This window comes from Trachypithecus francoisi, unplaced genomic scaffold (assembly GCF_009764315.1).
Source record: "Trachypithecus francoisi isolate TF-2019V2 unplaced genomic scaffold, Tfra_2.0 Lachesis_group12, whole genome shotgun sequence".
Taxonomy (NCBI): domain Eukaryota; kingdom Metazoa; phylum Chordata; class Mammalia; order Primates; family Cercopithecidae; genus Trachypithecus; species Trachypithecus francoisi.
In genome coordinates, this window is record NW_022681457.1 from 120,384,514 (window position 1) to 120,402,717 (window position 18,204).

Genomic DNA, 18,204 nt, shown 5'->3' on the forward strand with positions numbered 1-18,204 from the left:
GCATGGGGCTCGGGCCAGGCTCCCTCTGTTCCCGGACAGACGGCACTGTGGGTGCGACAGTTAGCAGCTAATGAAGTGGTCCTATTAGGTGCAGAGTAACAGAAGATACGCAAATGGGTCCGAAGCTCTTCAGGTGTTGTGGACATTAAACATTAAAATCCAATTACAACTTGTATTGTCAGACCTGGCTGCTGCGGCTTCCGGCAATCCGTGTGTGCGGTGCGGATTATGTAACCTGAACTCCAGCAGTGGGAGTGAGGGCCTCGGGAACTGGGCTGCCGGGGCCCCACCACCACCTAGGAGGGTCTGTAGGGGGTTTCTCCTGCCCACCAGCTCCTCTGCCCCCCCCGGGCGGGCTCCCTACCTGGTCACCCATAGGACGGGCCGCTGCCAACCTGTCCCCACCCTCCCCCGTTCCCCCAGCTGTTCCCCACTCACAGCCAGCTCTGCCAGAGGCTGGACATCAGGCCTCACCCCAGCCTCAGGCTCAGGGATCTGAGGCCAAGACCACCAGACAGAGCCCTGAGCCCCATGTCTTCCACACACTGTCCAGCTGACACTCCTACCAGTTCCCCGGCCACTGCCCAGGCCGGTTCCAGCCTCTTCTCTCACTGCCCTGGGTTCCCTGGGGACATGCCAAGCAGGCACCAGTCTCCCTCCCTGCCTCATCCAGACAAGGCTGAAAGCTCAGCTCTCTCACCTCCCAGAGGGCAGGGCCATCAGGCGGTCAGCCTCCGGGAAGGGGCCTGTGGGGACCCTCAGCACAGCCACAGGCACCCACTTGCCCAGTGCACACCTGCCTCCCTCATCCTTTCCAGACCCCAGACCCTCCCCTAGGGCGGTGCAGAGAATGTGGCCCTGGCTTAAGTGCAGAGGGAACGTTGTGGGGCCAATTTAGAGCCGACTTCTCCCATCAGCCCAGGGTCCTAGGGGAGACCAACAGGCTGGTTCTGTCCCCACCAACCAAGCAGGAGGTAGGACAGCGGCCTCTCCCTCTGACTTGCCCCTCCCTGGCCTCCCATGGTGCCTGAATCCTCTCTGAGGCTGCACCTCGCTGAAGGAGTCTCTGGGGTCAGACACCCAGGCAGGCAGACACCATGGGCTCCCCAAGACAGGGGTGTTGGGCACCGTGACCCCACCTCAGCAGACCAAGGTGTCAGGGGAGGAAGAGGACGCGGATCGGGTCCATTCTCATGGAGGGAGAAGGCCATGGGGGAAGGGCAGTTCCAGTGGTCTCAGGGGTCACCGTGGGGATCAGTGGCCACCTTGGCTGCCTCCAGTGTCACCAGTGTGGGAGGCAGGGAGTGGAGGGGAGGGGAAGCCGTCTATCTCCTTGGCATCTTCCTCCAGCAGCTCCAGCAGAGCCCATCTCCCCTAAAGAACACCCTGTAGCTCTCTGCGGCAGGTCCAGAGTCCACGAGGCCCCTCAGCAGTGGACGCTCAGACACTTCCCCCTCCCGTGTCCTACAGACCACCCCGCAGGGTCGCCCCAGGGCCTCCTGAGCTCCCGCCTGCCTGGGCAGTGCCTGCTGCGCCCCACCTGCTAGTGCGGGGAGAGGCCGGCTCCCCCGAGATGCGCACCTGCGGCCCCGGCGGATGTGCCCATGCGGCAAGTCCACGCAGCACCTCCCGGACCGACACAGGGTGCCCTGCGGCACCATCCGGCAGGGGTCAGGGGTGTCCGGCCTGGGCTCAGCACCGATCATTCTCAGCATGGTCACAACCCCAGTGCGACCTCCGCGGAAGCCCGGGGAGGAAAGTTTTTAGAGGGGCGGCCCCCAGATCCCTCACCCGTCACCTCAGGCCGCCCGAAAGCTCAAGACGGTTCCGCCCGTCCCGCCCACAGCCCGCACCCGTGCCCGTGCCAGCGCGATCCGAGCCTCCGCTCCCGGGTCTGAAGCCCAAGCAGCTCAGCCCGGACCCGCACCAGGGCTGCGGCGCCCCCGCGCGTCCACCCGCGCATCCCGGCTGGCGGCGGCGCAGCGGCAGGAGCGGCACCTACTGCGCTTCTGTGGGGCGGCTCCCGCGTCCATTGTCTCCGTGGCGGCGGCAGCGAGGGCGGCGGGGCCGGGGGCTGCGGGCCGGGGGGCGCCGTCAGCGGCCGGGCTCTGACTCGGGCTGGGGCTCGGGCTCCCGCGGCATCGCCCCGCCGACTCGGGCGGCCCGCGGCGGGCTGTGCGCGGTGACACTGCGCCCCGTGGAGGCGCCGCGCGAGGAGCGCGCTGTCACTCGTGCCGCCCGCACCACACCCCCTGCCCGCCCCGCGCCGGGAGGGGGCCGGGGGCGCGGGCTCCGCCACAGGCACCGGGCGGGGGGCAGATCAGGCGCAACCGGGAGAGCGCGGCGCGCAGAACAGGTGGGGCGCTGGGCGCACGGCGGGGCCAGCCAGCCCGCCCGCCCGCCCCGCGCCCGCCGCAGCCAAAGTACTTTCTCCGCAAAGATGCTCCCTCGGCCTTCGGCTTCCCCCACCTCCCCCTCCGCCTCCCTCCGGCTCCCCGTGACCCCAGCCGGCGGGACCGGGAAGGGGGCGGGGCCGAGAGCGCTTCCCATCTCCAGGCTGGGCGTTTGCCCAGGCGCTGGGAGAAGCCAAGACAGGGGCCTTGGCGACATTACTCCCCACCCCTCACCCCCATCACCTTGGCGTTCAAGGACTGGTGCTTGGGCCACCGCTCCCCCAACTAAGATGTCAGGGGCACGTGCAGACCCTTGCGGAAAAGCCTAGAACTGCTGAGGAGGGGGTACAGCCCAGCCCCAAGAGGGTGGCAGGGCACCCTTAGCTCCCATAGGGCGGCCATCCCACCCACCTCTGGGAGGAGGGAGCTTGGTGCTGCGTCCTGTGCCCCTGGGGAAAACCAGGATGACCCTTCCCCTGGTCAGGTCCCTAGTCCCACACCAGCCACCCCTTTCACTGTTCCAGAACCTGGAGGCCCAACGTAGCCACACAGACAGGACCTAGACCCTGAGGACCCTCCCTGCCCATCAGGTTTCTCTGCTTCCGGGCACTTCCTCCTTTCCCCACTCTGCTGCAGGCAGCCATGAAGGAGGAGGGGGGAGACAAGTCAAGAGAGACTGCCCAGCTCTCGCCTGTGTCCAGAGAGGCCTCAGCTCCCCCAGGCCTGCCTTGGCCACAGAGCGGAGAGGCAGAACTTGGCAGACTCTGGAATAAGAAGGGCTCCTGCGCTCAGCCCCCCAGTTTACCCACGAGGCCAGCCTCTGGTCTTAGAGGGAAGCCACAGCGTTCACCCTAAGGCAGCCCGGTGCACCATGCCATGCTGCTTCTGCACCCAAGGGTCCCTGGACTTTGTTCTCTGGGTCTGATATGAGTGGTTCAGACCGGGAGGGGGTCCTTGCCAGAGCTGAAAAAGGGGGACAGGCCACTAAGGACACACACATCCCTGGGCCCGTCAGCTCCGCCTGCCAGGGAGAGGAAAGGCTGAGTCTGAGATGAGGCCCAAGATAGGCGCCAAGCTGGGAACCAGGGAGGAGGCCAGGGGCGGGGTAGGGGTGCGTGAGAGCGTGTCACTCGGGACCCGTGTTGCCAGAGTTTCTATTTTGCTCTCCAAAGCAGACCCTGCCCACCATCTGGCCCTGGCATAGTGACTGAAGAGGAGACGGAAGACACAGGTGCACGTCCTGGTTCCCCACAGATTCACGAGGGACCTCAGTCTCCCCGCCAGGCCTCAGTTTCCCCAGGAATAGACTTGCTGGTGTCTATGGTTCTTTCCCAATTGCTGCAGCCCAGGTGGTTTCTGACTTCCCCAAGCAGTCTATTGCTTGGCTGCTCCCCAGAGCCTGGGGCATGGTCAGGATTCCTCCTGGTGCAAAGCTCACCACGGAGAGACTGCATCCTGCCGCCTGCAGAGCCAGCTCCGCTCCCGAGGCTTTCTGCTTTCCAGGAGCACCAGGCAGTGCCATCTCCACACAGCCCTGGAGACTGTGCCGGGTGTGTGTTCCCGGATGTTTCATCTGGCTGAGGCTGGGCGGGCTCCAGTGGCCTCTGCCCAGGGCCATGAGCCTGCAGTGAAGCCTCCATCACTACCGTGAGGGGCTGACAGAGCCCTGCGCCCTGAGGTGTGGCTGCCTTAATGAGGGCTGTGGATGGAAGGCGAAGAGAGCCGCTCCTCCCCCGGCAAACCCTGCTGCAGCTCCAGAGCTTCCTCTCAAAGGAAAGGCTAGTTCCTGGCTCTCCTGGCCACACCAGCACACAGGACTCCCAGACTCCATCCTGGCTTCCTCTCCCGGGGTGCTGGCTCCTGCAGCTCTTCTGCTTACCCCTACACCAGGGACCCAATGCCCAGGCCAGGGCAGAGCTGCTGCTCCTCCCTCTCCTCCCCAGGAGGAAACCTCGCCGTGACAGCACCAGCTGGTCTGGGATCCCAAAGTGAGAATGGACCCAGCAGATGAGTGGAGGATGGACGTGCCAGTCGACGCTCAGAAACGTGCAGGAGGAATAAATGAGGTGTGGGTGAATGAGTGAGTACCCACAGAGCTCTGTGCTGTGAATGAACGTGCCCAGGCTCCTGCCCACCCCCATGCCCCCACGCTCAGCCCCTCCCAGCGCAGGCCCAGGAGCTGGCAGAAGCCAAGCCCAGGCCGGATGGGATGCCTGCCTGGAGCTGGGAGTTGCTCTGGGACCACATCTGTGGTGCCAGCACCTCTTGGCTTCTGAGGCTTCACAGCAGGGGCCGGGCAGCAGGGGCTGGCAGCGGGGCTGGCAGCGGGGCTGTCTCCAACACTTTTCCCATTCCCTGGCCCTCTAAGGGCTTTTCTCAGACTAAAGCCTGAGCACCCTCTTCACTGCCTGGCTTAGAGATCCCCGGGAGCTGGGTGCAGTCAGGATGGGAACCCACCCCCTCCACTTCCTGGGCACCTGGAGCGGGCAGTGCCCTCGGAATCATGCCCATCTGCACCCCCTTTCCCGGACAGCATGGGCGGTTTCCTGGGGGCAGGACCACCTGGGCACAGCCAGATCTCAGCAGTTGTGGAGCTCAGTGGCCTCAGATGAGGCCCCAGGAGGAAAAACCCACAGCCTTCGGTCCCCAGGGGGATGTGGCCAAGCACCAGGGACCCAAGGACAGAGGCAGAGAGATGAAACCAACAGTAATGAGACAGAAGCCTGGCCTCCTGCACGAAGCCAAAACTGAAATGCAAATTGGAAACTATGAAAGAAATCTCCATCCTGAGCCAGGGGCTCCAAGAATCCCTGGTCGAAGCACACAAGATCCCCGGGCAGGCTGGGCAGGGCCAGTCACAGACGTGGACAGAGGTCGCCTGCTCACGGCAGGCTGTGTGGAGGCAGCCACCACCACGCTGGGCACTCCTGGGGCCAACTCCAACAGCCAGGGCACACCGCCTGCCCCCCACCCGAGAGCCTCCCCAGCTCCAGCCCTCCCAGCCAGTCTTCCTTCCCAGGCGCTCCAGATGGGCCACTTCCTGGGCCATACCCACAGACCCCATCTGGCCTGCAGGCCTCACTCCAATACACCCACCCCTGCAGCTGGACCACAGGCTACATCAGCCCACTCAGCCTGGCACCCAGGGCCCTGTGGACAGGCTGCGGCTGCCTTCTCTATCCTGTTTGCCTTCCCTCACACTCCCCCAGGTCTGACTCCCCCTGCTCCACAGGCCCCCTGCTCACTCACGCCTGCCTGGTTTCCAAGGTCAGGAACAAGGCACCTCCTCTGGGAAGCCTCCCTGGTTGCCTTGTCCCCCACAGTGTCCCGACGACCTTGCCCTGATTTTGAGTCTGCCCTTCACATTAAGATCGTGAGGCCCCTGCAGGCAGGGAGCTGTGTGCCCACTGCCCTCAAACACTCCGGCCAGGCCTGGTGTCTCTGAGGCAATGCCTTTCCTCAGTTGAGAAGAATCCAGCCTGACTCTACAGCCTCTCCCCACAGACCCTGGGACTCTCCCCCGCGGGCAGCAGTATCAGCTCCAGGTGAACAGATGGCTCCGGGCCAGAGACCTGGGCGGGAGGTCTCAGAGTTCCTTCTGCCGCCTGAGGTCCCCAGGCCGGAGAGGCACAGCTGAGCACTGCAGAGAGACCAAGTGCACGCAACCCAATCAATGGGCCTAATTGGGTAAACGTGCAATCCTCAGCGGCTAAATTTAGAAAGTATGGTTTCATTTTCCACCAGCATCTGGTCTGAAGACGTCCGGTTCTCAATCAGAACTCAAGACAACGAACGGGTGGGATCGGATCAGCTGGCCCTGGCTTGGCTTCCCATGAACAAGGCCCAGAGCTGGGGGGCAGCCCTGTGGTCAGGGACCAGGTCTGGCCTGCACTGGGGTGGGTGGGAGCCCACAGGGCATGCCCAGGCCCTGACAGGGAAGGGCTGAGCCTCCCGCCCTGAGACCCCCAGGCACTGTGCTGCAGGGGCTGATGCCAGCAAGAAGGGTGAGGACACCTTCTGGGGGCCAAAGGTCTTTAGAGGCACTGCCTGCCCTTAGGAATCATCGAGGCCTGGCACATCTTTTTCTCTGAGGGGGAAACTGAGGCACAACGAGAGAAAGGCACCTGCCCAGGGTCCCCAGAGACTTGGTGCCCTGCCTTGAAACAGCCTCTCTCATTGGCAAGGAAGATATTTCCATCCAGGTCTAGCAAGACAGGGACCCTGGGAGCTGGGTCAGGGCTGGGAGGGCACAGTCAAAGCCACTTCTACCAGGCGCCACCCATATGGCCAGAGCCGGGCTCCATCGGCCCGCCCAGATCCTGGGCAGGGCAGCCCACGCCGGCGGAGGCAGGCAAAACACTCAATGCTGCCGTGAACTGCCTGGGTTCCCCCTGCACACGCTGCGCCCCCGGAGGCCCCCAGGTCTGCAGGGAAGGTGTCCATGGGACCAGAGGCCCCTCTGGCACACAGGGAGGGTGGCAGACTGGTGGGCAGACAGCATGACGGGGGTGCTCCCAGCCGGAATGATTCAAGCCAATCTGGAAGAAAATAGACCTGCAGGCTGTGGGGAGCAGGTGTTGGGAGGAGGGGGCGAGACGGGGCCTTCACCTGCACCAGCCACGGTGGCCGGGGCGCCCCCTCCTGGGCAGTCAACGAGGACGATGTGGAGAAGCACAGGCCCCTCCCCTTCCTGTGGGCACCCACACCCAGAGCCCTCACGCTGCCCTCTCTGACGGAGCCCAGGGCCACGTGTGCACACCCTTGCTGGGGGTAAGTTGGAGGGGACATGGCAGGGGGATGGGAAATGGCACAGGAGGGACTGCCTCCTGGACAGAGACTGGGGGCAGAGACCGGTGGGACCCAGGGACACTGGGCCCTGCCCTTTCTTCTTACCCCATGCCAGCCGGGCCCACTGCACGCTTCCTTATAAATCAACTGTCGCCTGCACGGGGCCGGGCGCCAGTGCATGCCGTCTGCTGAGTGCCGTTCATCTCCGCGCTTGCTCATTTCCACGGCTGCTGACAGGCATGCTCTGAGCGTCCCCAGGCTCTGAGCCAGGTGGCCGGGAGTGCAGTGTGACCCTGCCCTGGGGGAGGCCTCAGGCCAGGGACCTGCAAAGCCAGCATCCAACATAGTTGCCTAGAGCTTTACTAACGCTGAGGCAGCAGGTGCCAGGCGGGTCTGGAGGGACCTTGGCAGCCGCTCAGTGGGGGTGGGGTGGCAGAGGCAGGCGGGGCCAGATTGTGGAAGGCCTTCGAGGCCAGAGGAGGTGGTGACAGGCAAGTTCCAGAAGACCACTGAGATGGACAGCCATGTGTCTGGGTGCATGTATTGTGTGTGTGTGTGTGGTTTGAGTGCGTGTGAACATGTGCTGTGTGTACGTGCACATGTGTTTCCCCATGTGTGGGGGGGCATGGGTATACATATGTGTGTGCACATATGTGTGTGGTGTGCACACGTGTATGTGCATGTCTGCACAAATGTGTGCGCATATGCATGTGTGTGTTGCCTGTCCCTAGAGGGAGAGGCAGGGAGCAGGCGATCTGTCTATGGCCCCTGCTTAACCAGGTGTGACTTGAGGTGGTTCTGAAGGGGTGGAGGCTGCAGGGGTGGAGCAAAGAGGGGGACACAAGACAGGAGAGCAACCCCCGGGGTGAGTTGGATGGTGGGCGGGAGTGTGTTCCCAGGATCTGGACCCCCCATTTGCGGTGGGTGCTATTTGTCCAGCAGGGAGGCCTGGAGTCGGGGTCTGAGGTTGAGTTTTCAGGGATGATGAGTTTGAGATTTGGGCAGAGCCATCCAGCCGGCCAGGGGAGGTCTGTCCGTCCTGGGCAGGAGTAGGGGCTGAGCACTGCATGGAGCAACCCTAGAGAATGTGGGGGGCTCTGGAGGGGCTTGCAGCCCACCAAGGCGCTGAAATTGGCAGAGCAACCCTAGGCCATAGCCCAAGCCCGCTCCCTTCCAGCCAAGCCCTCCATGACCCGGGGACCTGCCCTGGCCTTGCTGCTCCCTCATCTGCCCGCTGGGCCCGGGGCAACACTGAGCACCTGACCCACGGGGGCTGCCCTGCCCCACAGAAGGCAAGAGGCCCAGTGGCCCTGCCTGGGCTGGGGACTGTGGAAGGGTCTTGGGAGCAAAGCCCCCGGGAGGGGCCCCAGCAGGACCTCAGCTCCCCATGCTTGCTCCCACCCAAGGTGCACCCTGGCACCAGAGCTCCCCACGAGGCCTCAGCTGGGTGGTCTCTTGGGACGCTCTAAACAGATGGGCCATGCTGCCCACACCCTCCTCTGCCTGCAGGTCGCTACCCACCCTGGCCTGGGAAGACCAGCCCTGCTCGCTTCACCAGACTCCAGGAGCCACTGTGCCCGGGACAAGGCTGCATGTACCCACTCAGTGCCAATTTCCAGGGCACTAGGAGAAGGGACTAGCCTAGCCCACGGGCACAGCCTGCAGAGCCACCCACCCCTGCCTCTCCAGGCCTCCCAGGAGACAGAGCCACAGGTGACAGCTCCACCCTGGGAAGCTGCCACTGACCTTGGAGTGAGGAACAGAGGAGGGAGGAGGGAGGAAGGAGGAGGAGGGAGGAGGGGAGGACAGGAGGAGGGAGGATGGGAGGAGGGGAAGAGAGGAGGAGGGGAGGAGAAAAGAGGGAGGAAGGAGGAAGGAAAGAGGGAGGAGGGAGGAGGGAGGAAGGGAGGAGGGAGGGAGGAGGGAGGAACGAAGGAGGACAGGAGGAGGGAAGAGGAGGAAGAGGGAGGAAGGGAGGATGGGAGGAGGGGAAGAGAGGAGGAGGGGAGGAGAAAAGAGGGAGGAAGGAGGAAGGAAAGAGGGAGGAAGGGAGGAGGGAGGAAGGGAAGAGGGAGGAGGGAGGAGGGGAGGAGGGAGGAGGGGAGGACGGAGGAGGGAGGAAGGGAGGAGGGAGAAGGGGAGGAGGGGAGGAGGAGGGAGGAGGAAAGAGGGAGGAGGGGAGGAGGGAGGAGGGGAGGAGGGGAGGAGGAGGGGAGGAGGGAGGGAAGAGGGAGGAGGGGAAGAGGGAGGAAGGGAGGAGGGAGGAAAGGCCCTCACTCTTTTCCTGGCCAGAGGGAGAGAGATGATGAAAGCTGAAGTCTTAGCAGCAAATTCAGCCCTACACCGGGCAGAGCAGGTGTCCCCAGGTGAGCCCTGCAGGTGTGGGGCCACTCACTCCAGGCTGAGCTGAGCCTCCCATCGCAGGGGCTCTGTACCCCAGCTGCCCACAGTTCATCATCTTCTCCACCCCAGCTGTATTCCACAGCCAGCAAAGGACCCTGAAAACCCAGTCTCCCCTCCTGGAGATTACAGCCGGCCAGGCGTGCTGTGGGCTCTGAGAGCTGTGTCACGCTGCACTCGGGCCCTGCTGGCCAGCAACTCTTCCCACCTCTGTCCTCCCCAGGGACCCCATGGAGGCCCCCGGCCCCTTCCCCAGTCCCTGCAAAGAGAGGCCCCATGCCTGCTATCCCCACCTCACTAACACATGCCTCCAGCCTCTAGCCATTCAGAAGCTAAAACAGATTTGCTGGAGCCCTCTGACTACCCAGGGTGGTGTGAGAGCACCCATCAGCCCAGAGCCCAGGGACCCTGGGCATGAGCCTGACTCCCCTGTCCTCTCTAAGGAAACATCCCGAGCCCAGGTGCCCTCCCTGCAAGAGGCAGCACCCAGGCCCCCACCCACAGCCCCTGCCTGGCCTCTGGCCTATTCACTGTCCCCAGGTGACAGGGGTTCCTGGAAGAAAGGTCCTCACCCCCGGGACCATCTTCCACATGCTCTCCCTCATCCTGGTGAGCTCCACCCCTCCTCCCAGCAGAGCTCCTGGACTGCCCACTTCTCTGCAGCCCGGGCAGGACCGTCCAGGTCAGTGTACCTGCATCCTGCTGCTGGCAAAGCCAGGTCCCTGCGCCCCGGTGTTCTGCCCGGCCTGCTGCCTGCTGAGGCTTGCAGGCCATGAACTTCTTAGAACAAATCCCCCCTGTGAAGCCAGCTATGCGCCACGAGGACACACTTCTAGGGGCCTGCCTTCCCGTGTGGGCTCAGGTCTCCCGGACAGCCTGGGCACAGCGTGGGCGCCCGAGGACATACCCAACCCACAGCTGATTCTGCTCGGAGGTGGTTTCCACAGGGAGCCTCGGTTTCCAGGTGAAGCACATCATTAGTGCACGTGGCACCAGGGAGTGGAGGCACAACCGGCTCTCCCCACCTCTCGTGCAGCTGGCAGCCCGGGCAGCCTGGGGCTCCTCTACCAGCTGGGGGAAAGGGGGTTGCTGGAAGCCAGGCCCTTGCCACACTTGGCCCTTCCAGGACTGGAGGGTCCCACGGCCCAGTATCCAGGCTTCCACAACTCAAAGTAAAGTCAAGGCCTCCGAGGCCAGTGACGGAGCTTGTGCCGCCCGGACCTGGCAGCAGCTGCTTTGTCTACAGAGGCAGCCTTTTCATTTTGCTTTCCACAACCAGACTGCATTCTGGATACAGCTGTGGAGACAGATAAGGAACCTATGCATGGGGGAAATACGCCCCTGCCAGAGCCCCCATGGGTGCCCAGGAGAGAAGGGACCCCATGCAGCCACTGCACCTGCCAGAGCCTCCGGGGTGCCTGGGAGAGGAAGGGCCCCATGCTGCCACTGCACAAGGAGCCAGGGCCACTTCCCCAGGTCGCAGACGGCTCTGAAGGTGAGTCCGTATGTCCTGCCTCCTTCTAGAAAAGCCTCTGACCTGACTTCAGGCAGGGACTAACCCAGGGAAGGCGCAGTGCCCCCTGCACAGGCGCCCAGGCGAAGGCCCCACCAGCCCCTAGCACACCCAGCCACCTCTCTTGGTTGCTCAGTAAGAAGCTGAAGGTGGGAGCTTCAAAGAGCTCGGTGCACATAACAAACGCCACCGAGGGGGACCCCCACGAAGTGGGACGCGTGATGCCTGCGCAGGAACCTCCTGCAACGTTGACGACAGCAGTGCATCGAGTTTCCTGGGTGCCGGGGGAGACCGCACTGCTGCACCCTCGGAGCATGAGGCAGACACTCAAAGCCGGGCTCCAGGGGAAAAGTCGAAGGTTCGAAGGGACCAAGCAGCCAGCATCATCCAGGGCCCCGGCGTGGGCGTGGGCGCGTCTAGGGAGGGAGTCAGTGGCTCTGAGGGGGTTGGGGAGCAGGCAGGGGCTCTGCCTAACCCAGGCACACAAAGGCACAAAGAAGCAGGGAGAGGCGGACAGCAATGCCTGGTCTGATTTTCTCCCTTGTCCTTTTCTGTATTTTCCAAAGTATCTCCTCTGAGTGAGTCTTGCTTTCATGATCAGGGAAAAAAGAAACATGCAAGAGCCGCCAACAGAAGAGCCGGCGTCGAGTCAGAGGGAAAACGTAGATCTGAGTGCACTTTGAAGTCGGAAAGCCCCCGGGGAGGCTCCTATCGTGCGGACACACCGTTCCCACCTGTGCCAGCCTCAAGGCGCCAAGGCTGAGCCGCTCCAGCTCCAGCTCAGTGAGAATGGGGGGACACATACTCCAGCAGCCCTGAGCCCCAAGGGCCACAGCCTCCCGCTGGAGCACTCCAGGGGACAGGATCACACCAGCCCGGATAGGCCTCAGCAGCCCCCGGTCAAGTAGGGTCGTGCTGCCAGTCTCATCCACATGGAGATGCCAGGGAGGGCCCACCAGCCCTCAGAGGCCAGGTGCACATGCGGTCAGCCCTACAAACCTGCCTGCCTCTGCTCCCAGCACCACCACCCACACCACAGCACACTGGTCCTCCCCGGACACCTGAGCACATACACAGCAGGGGCCGGGAGCTGAGCTGGGAGGGGAACAGTGGAAGGAGGACTCCCTTTACCCCCCTTTACCCTCACTGGCTCAGTGGTAGGGGGCAGCCCGAAGAAGGCTCTCACCTCCGAGTTCAATAAGCGGCCCGATCCTCCCAGAGGGAAACATGGTCCCAACCTCAGGGACAGGACGGGGCACGGGCAGGCACTTGAAGCCCAGCCATGGGCACTGGTGGGTCACAGGCAGGCAGGGTCCCCAGGTTCTTCCACCCAGCCCGTGTGTGCACTGGGAAGAGAAGGGGGCACCGCCACAGACCCCTCCCCACCTGACCGACAGGAAAGACCGCCAGGCACCTCCCGGGGCAGCTCCTGTGACAGCTCCTCCAGAGGGGCAGCTGGGGACCCTCCCTGTGTGGGAGGGCGGTGGTGTGCATCCATGCAAGCCTGCACAGTGGGCTCTGACCCTCCACCTCTGGCATCTGGCCCCAGGCACTGAGAGGCTCAGGGATCAGGAGTGGGGGGTTCCCAGAGCCTGGAGGGTGCACTGTCCGGGCAGCTCAGACCCTCGAGATGCCCAGCAGGGGCTCCCAGGCCCAGGGCGCTGAGTGTGGGGGCCGGGTGCACACTCCAGGCTGTGCCATGGGCCCAGCCACGTGCCGAGCAGTTATTTGCATTCTTCCCCACCCGTTAGCCCCGGGAGCTAGATCAAGCTGCTCTAAATGAAAGCCCGTTACCACGGATACACGGGAACTGGGGTAAGGCAAATTGCACAGGGGATGGGGGGTGCTGTCAGCCATGAGGGGCCAGCAACACACGGAGCTGGCCCCAATGCTGTCCCATGGCCCCCAGCCTGGGCCGTCTGCTGTCTACCTGCCCCAGTTCCAGCCGGAGTGCTCAGTTCTTCACCCTCAAGCTGCACTCCCAAGCAGAGTCGACCCCCGTCCCCAACACTGCCCACGGCTTCAGGGCTGAGGGTGTGAGCCAGGAAGATGAGAGAGCCGCCAGCCAGGCACCAGCCCCAGCATCCTGGGGTCCTCGCTGCCTCATCTGCAGAGTCGGGCCTGGCCTCACTGTGGGTGGCCATGGCCGTGAGTCCCAGAGGAGGTGGCACAAAGCTGACGCCTGGTAAATGCGCAAGGTTCCATGCAAACCTCCCTACCCGGGACCCCGAAACCCAGTAGGCCAGGGCCGAGCCTGTCCTGGAGCAGGCTGGAGGCCCACACCACCTGAGGCACCTTGCCAATCACCGCCCTAATGTGCACAGGTAACTGAGCTGGCATCAGTGGGGGCAGACACCGACTCAAGGGGATGGGACACGATTCAGGCTCAACCAAGAAGGAGGCTCCCAGAAAGCCCCCAGGATGAGGGTAGGCCAGCACCCAGCACAAGACTGCCCTCCCTCAGCAGCCACCAACCAGGCTGGGGTGGGGACAGTGACAAGCGGTAGGGACAGAGAGTCAGGGACTGTGATGAGGGGCAGGGCCAGCAGCAGAAGGGGATGCTGCAGGAGTCCCCTGTCCTGGGATCTGTTGCCCCAGGACTCGACACTGTTTCTGTACACAGGACTGCTGGCTCCTCCCCCCTCCAAGCTCCTTCCCCCTCCAGGCCCTGCCAGAGATGGAAGCTGGAAGCTCTGGAGGGAGGGGCGCAGCTTGCTCCCCTCCCCCATCCAGTCTCCCCTTTCCCTGGCAGTCCATTCCAGACAGCTGCTGAAAGCCAGGGCCCCAAGCCCGGCAGGGGCTGTGTGCAGCTACACAGGCGCAGTTCCACCCTCAGATGGCGGAGACCTGTCTGGGCACATCTGGAGAATGTGAGCTTAACAAGCCGGAGCCACCTTTGTGAGGCACAGGCATGCACAGAGCATGAGCACACACACACACACGCACTTGGGCACACACCACGTAGGCACAGGTGCAGACCCTCATGAGTGCAGGCACACACATGCACACACACAAGCGCTCACCGCTGCCATGGTTCTTGCCTGGGAGCAGCTGCCCAGAGAGCAGCAAGGGCCCCCAGGGGGAGCAGAAGTGGCAGGTACTGGTGTGCACACACAAACACACGCACACGCAGGGCAGCCAGCCGCAGGCCTGCTGCTCCAGGGCACCCCAGCAGAAGCTCAGGAGCTCAGGGGACCAGCTCCATGCCCCAAAGTCTCCACACTAGACCCCAGAGCCATCTGCCACATCGGGAGACCTTCGCACTTCTGACAGTGACACCACCACCAAGAAGGAAGCATCGTGAGCTGCAGGGGCACCTCTCCCAGACCCCGCAGTGCAGCAGGTGGGCAGAGAGCCGTCCCCCAAGAATGAACCCACGCCTTCTCTGCCCACATGAAGGAACACACACTGAGAGCTCTTGAATTGCACACCGGGCTCCTCTGCACGTGGTGACCCCACCTGTCCTGGGGTGCTAGCAGAGCTCCCATTCTCCCCAGGTGACATCACGGAACATCAGGGTCACTGAACTGAACCCTGAATCATATTGTCTCTGGGCTCCAGGAAACAGATGCATTCAGCAGGAAAAGAACAATGTTCTCTGGCTTGGTGTGGGCAGCCAGGGCCTCACTCACCCACAGGCAGAATGTTGGCGCTCAAGAAAAGCCACCTGCTCTCCAGATCTGGCCCTGGGTCTTCAGGCGGAAAAGCTGGGCCAGGAAGGGGGCCGGCTGTTGGGGGAGCCATCATGGAGGGACTGAGGACTGTCGGTGGGGACAGCAGCTGAAAGCTGGGACTGGCTGGGATCACCAGCTGGGGCCAGCCGTCCACAGGAGGCAGGAGGAGGCCTCTCTGAAGTCCCTCCACTCCCAGGGCCCTCGGTGTCCCTTGTCAGGGTGTAGCCTGGGCCGGCAGCTCATCACACACCTAGAGAGAGCAAGAAGGCCAGAGGGAGTCAGCGGTTGAGGTCTGTCCAGGCAGGTGCATAACTAGAGAGAAAGAGCACAGTGTGTGCCCAGCGACCCCTGCTGGCAGGCTCTGCATTGCAGCCCAGCTTCACTGCACCTTATAGGTAAATAGGCCACCAGAGTGGGTGTAGGCCAAGGCAGTGAGGTCGGGTAGCTGCGTCTGAACAGTCAGGTGGGAAGGACCAAAGGGCAGGGGAGGAGAGCCACAGGACCCCTCCCCGAAACCTCAAGTCTCTGGGGGAGTCACAGAGGAAGCCAGAGGACCAGGGACCTGAGGCCACAGCTTCCTCGATGCTCCAGCTGTTTCTCTGTGCTGACACTTTCCCCACAGCTTGATGAAATTCAAAGGCAAAATGGGAGTCACTTTACAGAAACCAGCCACTCTCCCAGGAGCACATTTGCAAAGCAAGAGGTGCCTGGGGGCCAGGCACAGTGGCTCACACCTGTAATCCCAGCACTTTGGGAGGCCGAGGCGGGCAGATCACGAGGTCAGAAGATCGAGACCATCCTGGCTAACACGGTGAAACCCCGTCTCTACTAAAAATACAAAAAAAAATTAGCTGGGCGTGGTGGCGGGCGCCTGTAGTCCCTGCTACTCAGGAGGCTGAGGCAGGAGAATGGCATGAACCCAGGAGGCGAAGCTTGCAGTGAGCTGAGATCGCACCACTGCACTCCAGCCCGGGCGACAGAGCGAGACTCCGTCTCAAAAGAAAAAAAAAAAAAGAGGTGCCTGGGGTGTCTGTGAGCCGGGCCCAGCCCCTACTGCTGTGCTGGGTGCAGAGGTGCTTGCCAGTCCTCAGGGCACACTGGAGCCCCACGGACCCAAGGAGGAGCCCCAGGCATGGCAGGCAGCCCTTTCTCCTTTCTCCAGCCCTATGGTCTCACTGGTGTCACTCCTGGGGCCAGGGTCTCAGGCTTTTTTAGTCACCACTCAGCCCATGCAGTGAATCAAAGCCCCTTTGGTCTCCCTGGTAACATCTGCCAAGGGTAGCCCTGCTTGGCTGAGCTCCAGACCCCTAACTCTCACTGCTCCCCTAGAAGGGGCCCCAGGCTCCAAGTAGCCTCCATGTCCTGGCCCAGGGGTTCCGTCCCACTAGCCTCTGCCCAGCCTCCCTGCCCAGAACCTGCCTTTCCACCACACCAATTTGCCAACTTCTCACTCTCAGGCCAGCTCCTTTCAGAGTCTTTCTGGCCACCTTTTCCTTGGTGCCCGCCCCGCAGGGAGATGAGAGCCCTCCCTGGGGAGGGGATTCACAGGAGCCAGGTGGGAGGCCTTAGCCGTTGGGCCTGGATTCTTCCCTGCCTGCCCAGTACAGATGCACGTCAGGAGCCCTGGGCCCTCAGACACCCAGAGCCATGCTCTACCAGGTGGGAAGAACAGCCAGGCCGGGAGGGCCAGGCTTCTGGCGGCATGTCTGTCTCCCTGGGGCTCTAGAAGCAGCCCTGGCAGGTGGGATCCCCACCCTTAACCTCGCCTCCCTCCTCACACCCAATCCCCAGGAAGGAGGACCCCTCGGCCACCTGTCCCCTCACCCTGCACACCTCAGGCCCCGGCCCTCCAGCCTCTCCCACCCCCTCCAATCGGCACAGACCTGGACTTGGCTGGCCCGGCGCCTCTGGCAGCCCTGGCCCCAGAAGATGGCAGGGAGACAGCGTCAGGCCACCCACCCCAGGGCCCCCAAGACTCTCGGCTCGCTCTCGACCAGAGGCCTCCCTCCTTGCCCAAGCCAAGTGGTGCCCAGCCCTCTCTCCAGCGCCCCTCACCGCACTGCCCTGGCTCCAGGCTCACCCCTAGACATGGGGTCTCCCAGCCCAGGTTCCCTGAGGCGGCGGGAATGAGGAGTCCCTCAGCCGCAGGGCCCTGGAGGCTTGAGCTGATCCAGCCACCGTCCCGGCCGGCAACCAGCAGGTTCCTGAGCAGTTCCTGCGGCAGCGGGAGTGCAGGAGCTGTGCCCCGACACGTCTGCCAGTGCGAGGGCCGGGCGTGGGCTCCGCTGGGGCTGGCACAGTCCAACCTAATTAGGCAACAATGCCACGTCGGCTGCCGCAAGCCTAGACGAGGCCATGGAGGACCATGAGGTCAGCCATTGGCGTAGGCCCCACAGCACGGCACCGGGCGAGCCAGAGTCCCCGCGAAGGACAGCCACACCCCATGCTTGCCCACCCAGTCCTGCCCTGAGAGCCACCGTGGCCCCAGAGTGGTGCCCTTGCTTTCAGCCACACTGGTCTCTGCAGCTCCTGGAGACCTGCAAAGGGCCTGCAGGTCAGAGGAGCACCGGCTGGTCTTGTCATGGGGCCCTCCCCAGTGAGGCCTGCTGCTCCCCACCCTGGCCATGGGGTACTGGCCGATCTCTTGGAGCCCAGACCCTGGCCTGAGAAGGGGACATTGCCGGTGCCAGGCCTTCAGCCTCTGCTCAGACCCTGGCCCTGCTGCCATGGGCAACTCTCACTGACATCACTCGGGAACAAGCTGGACCGGGTCATGCTGGGGACAGGGTGGAGAGGTCCCCTGGACCCTGTCCCCACTGAATCAGGAAGCACAGCCCAGGCCCAGGCCCAGCTCCAGGCCAAGTGCCCAGGGTGCAACGACCACACACAGACCAGCAGATCGTCCTCTAGGCAGGGACCTCTGTCTTCAAAGTCCTGGGAGGATGAAGTGGCACCCACTCAGCAGGTCCTGCAGCGCTAAGTTCCCAGCCTGCCAGCCCGCTGCTCTCACCCACAGGGAGAACCCAGGTACCTGTTCAGGGCCAGCGAGTCCAAGCCAGCTCCCACCTCTGGAGGGATCCCACTTCTGGAGGGCTCCCACCCCCAGAGGGCTCACCAGCCACTTCCGTTTCAACACCTGCAGTGCCCCCTCCCGCTGTGTCCCTTGGATCGCGAGCTCCCAGCAGAGGTACTAGAGGCCCCCACAAGCCCCGGCCTGCTCCTTGATATCCTCCCATCCTCCCTCCCACCTTCTGCGGCAGTGCCCAGGAAGTGGAGTGCCACACCCTTGGCTGGCATCCCCTGGCTCAGGAAGCCCCCTGAGGGCAGGTAGAAGTGGGAGCCTCAGCCTCTCCAGGAAGGATGTCTCCGAGGGGCACCCTCTCCCCTCCTGGTCTGAGGCCCTGCTGGCCACCCAGCCCACGACAGAGTCCACTCT

The 18,204-nt window shown here is 63.5% G+C and overlaps 1 protein-coding gene across 4 annotated transcripts in view; it reads right to left on the reverse strand.

Moving 5' to 3' along the window:
• PLCH2 (phospholipase C eta 2) overlaps positions 1-17,041 on the reverse strand; it is a 75,830-nt gene extending 58,789 nt beyond the window's left edge. For 3 of the 4 annotated variants that reach the window (XM_033228645.1, XM_033228648.1, XM_033228649.1), the window contains exons 1-2: positions 16,849-17,041; positions 14,727-15,018 (exon numbers count right to left, since the gene is read on the reverse strand). In XM_033228645.1, coding sequence (XP_033084536.1) covers positions 14,727-14,841 — 115 coding nt within the window. In that variant the 5' untranslated portion in view covers positions 14,842-15,018; positions 16,849-17,041. Of the gene's footprint in view, positions 1-14,726; positions 15,019-16,823 lie in introns of all 4 variants that reach the window. The other variant, XM_033228646.1, reaches the window with a different exon arrangement.
• Between the last annotated feature and the right edge of the window lie 1,163 nt (positions 17,042-18,204).